The sequence below is a fragment of the Rhinopithecus bieti genome, unplaced genomic scaffold (assembly GCF_001698545.2).
Source record: "Rhinopithecus bieti isolate Rb0 unplaced genomic scaffold, ASM169854v2 scaffold_11565, whole genome shotgun sequence".
In the NCBI taxonomy this organism is placed as follows: Eukaryota; Metazoa; Chordata; class Mammalia; order Primates; family Cercopithecidae; genus Rhinopithecus; species Rhinopithecus bieti.
In genome coordinates, this window is record NW_016807049.1 from 364,453 (window position 1) to 376,192 (window position 11,740).

At 38.6% G+C, this 11,740-nt stretch overlaps 1 protein-coding gene across 1 annotated transcript in view; it reads right to left on the reverse strand.

The window, feature by feature from the left end:
• The window catches only part of FMN2 (formin 2), a 411,725-nt gene that overhangs the window by 230,467 nt on the left and 169,518 nt on the right, over positions 1-11,740 (reverse strand). Inside the window, 1 exon segment of the mRNA XM_017879766.1 lies at positions 10,279-10,366. Within this exon segment, the coding sequence (XP_017735255.1) occupies positions 10,279-10,366 (88 nt within the window).

Genomic DNA, 11,740 nt, shown 5'->3' on the forward strand with positions numbered 1-11,740 from the left:
ACCTTCACATGCTTTATAGAGCCAACAGTAATGAATATAGAATATGGCTGACTCTCACAGCACAGAGACAATGTTTAAGAAACCACACAGTTAAGGGAGACTTCAGCCTTTCAAGTTTCCAAAACAAGTTGTCCTCATTGCAGATAAAATATAGTCCAAACATGTAGCCATGCTCAACTTCTAAGAGTTGTTAGATAATTCTCACACTTATCTGTATTCAAAAATCAGAAATGGGTGCAGCCCAGTATTAAAAGCATTTCAGCTAATGTAACTGAAAATTGACTGAAAAATAAAAGCCAAACTATGAAACAATCAAATCTGCCTCAGACATGTTCCCCCTGAACTTAACTTCCATTTCTTCCCTCTTATCTCACTCTCACCTCAATCAGAAGTAACAGCTCCTTTTGGATATATACCCAGTAATGAGATCACTGGATCTAATGATAGTTCTGTTTTATGTTTTTTTTTTTTTTTTTTTTTTTTTTCAGAAATCCCCACACTGTTCTCCACAGTGGCTGAACTAATTTATACTCCTACCAACAGTATATAAGTGTTCCCTCTTCTCACAGCCTCACTAGTATCTGTTGCTCTGACTGGTGTAAAATGGTATCTCATAATGATTTGGATTAGCATTTCTCTGATGATTAGTGATGTGGAAGATTTTTTCATATGTTTATTGGCCACTTGTATGTCTTCTTTTGAGAAGTGTCTGTTCATGCCTTTTGCCCATCTTTAAAAATTAGTCTTTATTAAATGTATGTATAGCTTACATGTACTTCAATGTTTAATATTAGAAGTGTTCTGGGTCTATTTAAAAGTGACCAGAAATATGCCATATGAACTTAACTCTTGTTTATATCAACTAGCCTATAGCAAAATTCATTTTGTTATATGTTGTTTTAATTAAAGTTGCAGTTCTCTCTCTTTTTCTTTTAAGTTCAGGAGTACAAGTGCAGGTTTGCTACATAGGTAAACTTGTGTCATGAATGTTTGTTGTGCAGATTATTTCATCACCCAGGCATTAAACCTAATATCCATTAGTTATTTTTCCTGATCCTCTCCCTTCTCCCACCTTCCACTCTCTGAAAGACCCCAGTGTGTGTTGTTCTACTCTATGCGTTCACGTGTTCTCGCCATTCAGCTCCCACTTATAAGTGAGAACATGCGGTATTTGGTTTTTTGTTCCTGCGTTAGTTTGCTAAGGATAATGGCCTCCAGCTCCATTCACGTCCCTGCAAAGGACAGATCTCTCTCTTTTTTTTTTTTTTTTTTTATGGCTTCATCTTTTGACCATTTTTTTCATGAGGCTATTTTTTGCTTGTTGAATTGGTTAAGTTCCTTACATTAATAGGTGCTGGATAAAGGACCTTTGTGGAACGTATAGTTTGCAAATATTTTCTCCCACCCTGCAGGTTGTCCGTTTACTCTGTGGAGAGTTTCTTGTGCTGTGCAGAAGCTCTTTAGTTTAATTAGGTTCCACTTGTCAATTTTTGTTCCTGCTGCAATTACTTTTGAGGACTTAGTCATAAATTATTTGCCAAAGCCAATATCCAGAACAGCATTTCTTCTATGACTCTTATAGTTTGAGGTCTTACATTTAAATCTTTAATCCACATTGAGTTAATTTTTACATGTGGTGAAGGTTTTTTTTTTTGGGGGGGGGGTCCAGTTTCATTCTTCTGCAAATGGCTAGCCATCTAGCACCATTTATTAAATAGGGAATTCTTTCCCCATTGCTTATTTTTATTGATTTTATTAAAGATTGGATGACTGTAGACATGTGGCTTTATTTTGGATTCTCTATTCTTTTCCACAGGTCTATGCGTCTTTTTGTACTAGTACCATGCTGTTTTGGTCGCTGTAATAATAAATTGTTCTACCAAAAAGACACACGCACTCATATGTTCATCACAGCACTATACACAATAGCAAAGATTTAGAATCAACCTAGGTGTGTGTCAACGGTGGACTGGATAAGGAAAATGTGGTACATATACACCATGGAACACTACACAGCCAAAAAAAGAACAAAATCTTGTCCTTTGCAGTAACATGGATGCAGCTGGAGGCTATTTAAGTGAATTAAGGCAGGAACAGAAAAGCAAATACCACATGCTCTAACTTATAACTGGGAGCTAAACACTAGGTGCACATGGACATGAAGATGGCACCAGTAGACACTGGGGACTCCTAGATGGGGGAGAAAGAGGGACAAAGATTGAAAAACTAACTATTGAGTACTCTTCTCAGTACCTGGGCGACAGGATCAATCAAACCCAACACCTTAGCATCATGCAATATACCCAGATAACAAACCTACACATGTAACCCTGAATCAAAACCAATAGTTGATTTTTTTTAAAAAAGGAAGTAACAGATTCTGGATTCTACCCCCTCCTTTTGTCCCATGGGCAAAGGCTTATCACAGAGTCTGTTCAGGGCAATGAAAAAAGGAAAAAAAAAAACCTTTAAGTTATCTCTCTCACTGCTTGCCCTAAGTTTCAAACACCTCCAAAGCCTACAGACATAGGCCATTTCCTAAGAAATACACGAAGGAAACTAACATTGATTGAGAGCTTAATATGGGTGCGGGTGTGTGTACAAGAAGAACTCACTTAACAGCCTTTTGAACTCATGAGAAAACCGAGGACTAGAGATATAAAGTAATTTGCCCAGGTTTATTCAGTCAGTCAGTGGCAGAGCTGAGATTCAAATCTGTGTTGGACAGCTTGGGCTGCCATAACAAAATATTACAAACTGGGGTGCTTAAACAGAAATACATTTTCTCATAAGTCTGAAAGCTGGGAAGTCTAAGATCAAGGTGCCAGCTGACTCAGTCACTGGTGATAACTCTCTTACAATAATAAGCATTTGTGTATCTAAACACATCTAAACCTAGAAAAAGTAATGTGATACACTACAACCTAGCTAGGTGACAGGAATTTTTCAACCCCATTATAATGTTATGGGACTACCATCACATACATGGTCTGTTGTTGACCAAAATGTTGTTATGTGGCATATGACTGTATTTCATTCATCTTTGCTTGGTTCAATCAAGAGCAAGGAACTCCATTAATAATTTTCTTCAAAGAACTTTATCCTCATTTAATTCACAGATGTGAAAAAATTTCATAGTCAATATGCAAACTGCAAAATTTGTATAATATGACACAAAATAATATATAAAGTCTGATAAATTTATTTTCAACTCTAAAAATGAAACAACTGGTAGCCAAAAGTATTATGCCTGCTTGCCAGTTTTGTTTCTGCATATGTTGCATGTTCTAATTTTATTAGGTAACACATGCTTCATTCAGTAACAAGCTAACACACTGCCCAGAGCAGAGAGCCCTGAACTAGGAGTCAAAAACACTGGATGTCCATTCTGGCCCTGTGGAGGTAAAGAACCAGGCAGACTTGATCTATAAACCTCAACTGCCTCCACTATAAAGTGGGAATTAACTCCCCTCTTCTGGACAGTTTTACACAACTATCACCAATAATATTAGAGGGAAGGAGGGAGAAGAAGCAAAGTTCAAACCAACAGCTAATTCCATCTCTTCAAATACTAATAAAAAGACATGATTATAAAAGATTTTAGAATATGTATCCTGTTAAAGAAAATGTGGCACACATACACCATGGAATACTACGCAGCTGTAAAAGAGAATGAGATCATGTCCTTTGCAGGGACATAGGTGAAACTGGACACCATCATTCTCAGCAAACTAACACAGGAACAGAAAACCAAACACCATATGTTCTCACTCCTAAGTGGGAGCTGAACAATGAGAACATATGGATACAGGGAGGGGAACATCACACACCAAGACCTGTAAGGGGGTAGGGGGCAAAGGGAGGGATAGTATTAGGAGAAATACCTAATGCAGATGACGGGTTAATAGGTGCAGCAAACCACCAAGGCATGTGTATACCTATGTAACAAACCTGCACATTCTACACATGTACCCCAGAACTTAATGTATAATAAAAAATAAAAATAAATAAACAAATTTTAAAAAGAATGCGTATCCTGTATGCCAATAGCAGTTCTCTTTTTGGTACCTGATACATTAGGACGATTTCTTCCTAGACAATTATCAGAATAAGGCTTCTGAGCTTTGAATCCTTTTGAGGGAGGGCAAAGACAGATCAAAACAGCAGCAACGTGACACGATTCCGATGAGAAGTCATAATTAACACTGAGATCTCACTGGCATTTCTGACTGAAATCCAAAAGCCTGTGTATTGTCCCTGTAAGGTACCCTTAACTATATAATTTTAAATAAACTGGCTGGGAAAGCAATCACTGGGCTCAGAGATTAAATAATAAAAATAACTACAATTTTATTGACTGTATCAATACATTTCTGATGGAATATTAGGTAGTTTACATTACTATCTCATTTAATTTTAAGATGCATGATTTTCATAAATCATGTTTAAACAGGATAGAACTTTCAGCAAGGAGGTAATGTAGCATTCATTCACTGCCCAAGGCCCATAATTCCAGTTAGCTTTAGACAGGAAGATATAAAAGACAGGAAGGAACCAGAGTCATTCATACCCTGGGGTGGGTATCCCTGCAGTATATTTCGATATAATGTGTTTCCATAAGTTTAATGTGTAAGACTACTAAATAGATATTAGGTAGTCCTTGTGATGAGATCTGTAATCTATTTTCAAATATTTTTGCAGAGGGAGTGTCTAAGAGACCACACCTCAGGGATGGCTGACCAGCACTATGCAAGAAAGACCATTCTCCAGAGGCAGTTAATGCAAGCTGCTCAGCTATCTCTATCTAAATCAACAACTGAGGCTTTAATACGCATACTAATGTCAGTGGTGAAATTAAAGTCATTCTGGACGTGTGGATTAGCTGAAATCTCTTAGAGATGCTCTACTACTACCTCTTCCATAGCTAGAATAAGAGTCTACTGGAGGCTAAGAGCTTTGTTCTTTAAGGAGGCTGCCTGAGGCCTAGGACCTAGACAGTACTGGGTGCAGCCACTGGCTGAGTTGAGTTTCTAGATGTCTGGTGCAGACTATGAGGGTAGCAGATTCCTACCTCCGTGCCAAGCTTGTATCTGCCTGAAGCAAACCTTTCAGATAAGATCACGGTGAGAGCTCCTATAAAGAGAGAGCTAGACAAACTCAAGTTTAGGAAGTAGGGTTTTCAAATTATTTTGCTTGAGATGGCCAAGAAATACCAGTGTAATAAAGATCTGTGTGTGGGGAGGGTTCAGTCTGAAACTTGCTTCAGTTCGACCTGGTAGTAGGGTGACAATACTACTAGCGTATTTGAAAAGGTTTTGGGGCCGGGTGAGGTGGCTCACGCCTGTAATCCCAGCACTTTGGGAGGCCGAGGCGGGTAGATCACTTGAGGTCAGGAGTTTGAGACTAGCCTAGCCAACATGGTGAAACCCTGTCTCTACTAAAAATACAAATTAGCTGGGTGTGGTTGCAGGTGGCTGTAATCCCAGATACTCAGGAGGCTGAGGCATGAGAATCGCTTGAACCTGGGAGGCAGAGGTTGTAGTGAGCTGAGATTGTGCCACTGGACCATGCCTGGATGACAGAGCAAGACTCTGTCTCGAAAAAAAAAAAAAAAGGAAAAGTTTTCACTTTACATTTGTTATCCAGGCAACATTATCAATGACATCCCCTTCCAGTCTTAAAGTATCCCAATTAGGATGATAAATTGTATGGTATTTCTATCTAACCGTGACATTGTCGGGGGATAAAGCTGAGCCTTATGGAATTGCAAATTCTTTTGCAACTACTGTTACCTATGAAAATGGACCTAAGATGTGTGAAGAGCGCACTGACCCCTGAAATATGGACCAAATGTTATAAAAAAAATTTAATCAATTTTCACAAAACTAAACTACCACTATGAAGCTGTAGGATACTCTTACAATATCAATGTATGGGAATAACAGGCCAAAATAATTTGAAATCAGTCCCCCAGTAACAACAACTAAAAATGCTGAGTGAAACGTGTTTGTAAAATATCACAAAGACATCAAAGAGCTGACAAAATAATAAAGAATTACCGTGCTAAACAAAATGAAGAGAGAACTCAGAGAAGTGACGCAGCTCGCAAACTGCTTTTGCCCTGAGTGTATCTGCCTCTCCTAACAAACGTCAACTTTCTCTCGACAGTTTCACAGTGGCAGGGGCCAAATATCAAAGCCCAGAACCCACTCATCATAGAGATTCTAGACATACCCCACGATGAAATGGGACTCAAAGGGCTATACTGAGGGGAACCAACCCATTCCGTGGACATACAGTTAGCACTGGCTGAAGGGACTCCCCCTACACCCCCCAAAGCTTGATCCAAGGTGATCCTAAACCCACAGTGCCCCCAGACCCCAGCACACACACACACACACACACATGGTAAATCTTCTCTGAAAGGCACTTTCTTCTCAGACTTCAAATTACTGTAAACCACAGAGTGAGACTTTTTCAGAGCTATTAGAACTGTAGGCCAGTTTGAACATTACCAAAGAGCCAGCAGCTCAGGCCTTCACTATAACTTTTATATACTAAACGTACACAGGTCATTATTTGGGGATGCTGCCTTATATTTGCCACATTAATAAACTGAGTCAAGAACCTGACCTCTTCTCTCCTCTCTGCCTTTTGAATGTATGTGTTGCCGAGAATGCTCCACATCTATTATTGCGAGAAATAACCTGTATTCAAACAACAGACTGAGCAAGTGGTGCTCAGTAGATGTGGTAGCAGGACCAGGGTTAGAACTTTGATACCTAGAATCCAAGCCTTACACACGAATTACTCTAATGGAGCACTTTGAAATATAAATGTTACAAAGTAAATGCAAGCCTAGAGTACTGACAGCAAAGAAGAGGAGAGAAAATGATTCTTGCTGTTTATTACAATATTACATAAACTTTGTTTTAGAGAAACCAGTGCTGGTGATAAGAAAAGCACAATCTTGGAGAAGCAGTGTGTCTGAATGAAAAAAAAAAAAAGTACTGGTTAATGAAGGGGCCCAAGTTCAACCTGTTCCACTAATGAGCTGTGTGATACTGAGAGGGAAACTGGAGCACTCACAGGTCTTCTTTTGCCTGTCAATAAAAATGCCGCATAGCCAAAGCAAGACTAAATAAAAAGAACAGATCTGGAAGCATCACATTACCTGACTTCAAACTATACAATAAGGCCATAGTCAGCAAAACAGTATGGTACTGGTATAAAAACAGACACATTGACCACTGAAACAAAGTGAAATACTTACAGCCAACCGATCTTTGACAAAGCAAACAAAAACATAAAGTGAGGAAAGGACACTCTATTCAACAAATGGTGCTGGGATAATTGGCAAGACACTGTAGGAGAATGAAACTGGATCCTCATCTCTCACATTATACAAAAACCCACTCAAGATGGGTCCAGGACTTAAACCTAAAACCTGAAATATAAAAATTCTAGAAGATAACACTGGGAAAACCCTTCTAGACATTGGCTTAAGCAAAGACTTCATGACCAAGAACCCAAAGCAAATGCAACGAAAACAAAGATAAATAGGTGGGACTTAACTAAACTAATGAGCTTCTCCATGGCAAAAGGAATAGTCAGCAGAGTAAACAGACAACCGACAGAGTGGGAGAAAGTCTTCACAATCTATACGTCTGAAAAAGGACCAATATCCAGAATCTACAAGGAATACAAACAAATTAGCAAGAAGAAAACAAACAATTCCATCAAAAAGTGGGCTAAGGACATAAATAGACAATTCTCAAAAGAAGATATGCAAATGGCCAACAAACATGAAAAAATGCTCAGCATCACCAATGATCAGGGAAATGCAAATCAAACCCACAATGGGATACCACCTTACTCCTGCAAGAATGGCCATATTTTAAAAAATTTAAAAAATAATAGATGTTGGCATGGGTGCAGTGAAAAGGGAACATTTCTACACTGCTGGAGGGAATGTAAACCAGTACAACCACTACGGAAAACAGTGTGGAGATTCCTTAAAGAACTAAAAGTAGAACTACCATTTGATCCAGCAGTCTTATTACTGGATATCTACTCAGAGGAAGAGAAGCCATTATACGAAAAAGATACTTTTGTACATGCATGTTTATAGCAGCACAACTCGCAATTGCGAAAATATGGAACCAGCCTAAATGCCCATCAATCAATGAGTAGATAAAGAATTGTGGCATATTCCACATGATGAAATACTACTCAGCTATAAAAAGGAACGAATTAATGGCATTTGCAGCAACCTGGATGAAACTGGAGACTATTTTTCTAAGTGAACTCAGGAATGTAAAACCAAACATTGCATGTTCTCACATTCATAAGTGAGAGCTAAGCTATGAGGATGCAAAGGCACCAAAAGTGATACAATGGACTTTGGGGACTTGGGGGAAGGGAGAGAGGGGGTAAGGAATAAAAGACTACAACTTGGGTTCAGTGTGTACTGCTCGGGTGATGGGTGCACCAAAATCTCATAAACTACCACTAAAGAACTTACTCATGTAACCAAATACCACCTGTTCCCCAAAAACCTACAGAAATAAAAAATATTCTTTAAAAATGACACTGGAGGTCTAGATAAATTCTGTGGCCACTTCTATATCCAAAATCAATGATGTTTATGCTTCTGTGGATTTCTCAGTGGAGGCATATCCTGAGAGAAGTCAAGTTTACTCTAGAGGACACAAGCGATTCACACATCTAAATCCTATTTGCAGACAATACACCAAGCCAGAACACGACTTTACCTGCAGGAGGGCACAACCTCTTACTGCTTTAGAATTGGAAAGCCGCCATATTAAAAAAAAAAAAAGTGTACAGGGTTTCAAAGGGACTAAAGGAATCACTTAACATCCTAATGGGATAAAGTCTATGCATGATTCTGTATGACCCTTCAACTACTGCCTTTCATGCCATGTTATTGCTAGCGTTGCATGTTAAAGCAAGCAAATTTTCAGTGAACTCTCACTGGCTTTACCACAGACACAGATGTCAGGCGGACTCTTTTGTTCATAAGGTTCTCATTATCAACTCAATCCGAGTTGAATATTTGACTGAAGGAAAGAACCATATCATTATTTTCAGATTTCATCCTATGACTTAACTGGGCTACATCTGCCAGCTTTAGAAGCACCAAGTACTGCCTGGCGCCAGCCTTGGCCTTCTCTTCTATGACTATTACCCCAAATGTTTCAGCTTGAGGAAGTCTCCTCCCCATCAAAACAATGTAATAAAAACTTAAATTGTGATTAAGAGTTACTCATCAATTGACAGGCATACCAAGCTTGTGCTATTTATGAATTATCCCACACAAGATTTTAAGTCCAACAAATAGAATCCACATTCGTAAAGGGGTAAGCTAGAAAGCCAGTTAAATGCTTTCGTGATTATAAGGTCTGTGTCACTCTTGAAACCATATTTCTTTAATAGGTAAACTGGCATTCCACTGAATAATTCAATCTGCTTTAAATCTATTCTTAGGTTCCAGTCAGCTTAAGGGAGGCTCTGAATTTACACTTAATTCCTCTATTCACCTTTGGGCAGTATCTCTCAGCATAAATGTCATAGGAGGATACAGCATAAGAATGGCCATCAATCGTACAGTAGAATTCAAGTATTAAAATATTGACACTAAAGCCATGTATAAAATATTAAGAACCACTCTAATTCCAAACAGAAAACAGTTCTGTTCATATGTTGCAAACCTTACTCCCACGTGAAGGTACTAGGAGACAGGATCCTAGGGGGTGGTCATTAGGTCACAAGGGTAGAATTCTCATGCATGGGATCAGTCCCTTTATAAAACAGACCAAGAGAACTCTCTTTCCTTCTTTCTGCCAGTTGAGGATACGCAGAGAAGATGGCAGTCTGCAACCTGGAAGACGGCCCTCCCCAGAACGGAATATGCTGGCACCCTGATCTCGAACTTCCAGCCTCCTAGCACTGTGAGAAATAAACTTCTCTTATTTATCACCCACAAGTGTGGGGTACTTGGTTATAGTAGCCTGGACTAAGATAATAATGTCACATGAGAATGAGACTGTTAGTAAGGTATACAAATAACACCTCAGGCAAATGAATAGTAATCCTTCCAGAAACAATCATGGGAGACAGCTTGATCACACTTATGGGAAATATACTAACCTCAGTCAACACAGAAACTCTAAGTTTGAAATAACTTTACCACCAAACATCATATCCTTCAGCCCAAATTTTAATATTCAAAAGCTAAATTTTTATTCTGACACTTACCATGTTGTATGTCTTTCATATCTAAATGAAGACTAGACATTAGTATTCCAACTGCTTGTGATCTTTTGTTGCTTAATAACTTGACAACCTGCTCGAGAAAGAAAGTAAAAGGGGAAAATGTTAATTTGAACTCCAATATGCTTACTAGCATTTTTAAAAATCCTAAATGAAGAAGAAATTAAGAGAAAATATCTCACATCATTACCTAAAGTATTCAAAACAGTTGGTTTTTTTAATGTTTGAAGAGAGTTTTGGTTTTATATCATAAATCTTCAAAATCCATCATTTTCCCCATTATTCACCATCAGCCTCAAAGACATGTTTTTAACCAGTCTTTTGAGAGCCTGATCTGTCAACAAGTAAAATTTCTAATGGTCTAGGAAATTAGTCTGATCTCTGTAAAATCACAATTACACATATGATCATTTGCAGCCTGAGATTTGAAGTGTTCTTTTTTTCAATGTGAGCCTTGAAACACTGAAGCTTGAAACATGTCAACAAGTGAAGGGCAAAAAAAAAAAAAAAAAAAAAAAAGTACACACATAGAGAATCTGCTAGATTAGTTTGGTTGTATCACGAAAATTTTTTTTTAAAAAGTGCTTTCACTTGGGTCACATAGAAAACTCACTATTTTACTGGAAGTTCCTCTCATTCTGCATTTGACCCACATTTTGGGGAGAACTCTCCTACTAATTAACAGAGGGATACAAGCATCAAATTAAAAGGGCTGCACCAGCACAATCTCAACTCTGGATTTCCAGCAAGTCTTGAAGAATCAGGGCACACAATCCCATGGGAAGGTTTCCTAAAACAGAGGTGGGCAGGCTGTTACGGAACAGATAGACATTTGTTTGACCATGTTTTCCAGACAATAGCATCACCAGGAAATCCTGCTTATGAAACTGACCCCAGGTCCTGATCGTGTGAAGGGCAGCATTTCCTATTTACTCCCAATGTTTTGTTTTAAATTTGCTTAGAAAAACACTGGAGGAAAAGGAAAGAAAGTGGTTATAGTCAAATTACCAGAAGTGACAGCTGCCCTAACAGCTATTGCATTTATGGACCCTGTCTTCCCTTACGGTTTAAGCTGGGTCAATCAGGATAGTAATAAAATAATCATACCCAACTGTTACACAAAGTCACAGAGTAAAACAATATTCTTTCTTTTTTTTCTTTTCTTTTTTTTAATTTTTTTTATTATACTTTAAGTTCTAGGGTACATGTGCATAACATGTAGGTTTGTTACATATGTATACTTGTGCCATGTTGGTGTGCTGCACCCATCAACTCGTCAGCACCCATCAATTCATCATTTATATCAGGTATAACTCCCAATGCAATCCCTCCCCCCTCCCCCCTCCCCATGATAGGCCTCAGTGTGTGATGTTCCCCTTCCCGAGTCCAAGTGATCTCATTGTTCAGTTCCCACCTATGAGTGAGAACATGCGGTGTTTGGTTTTCT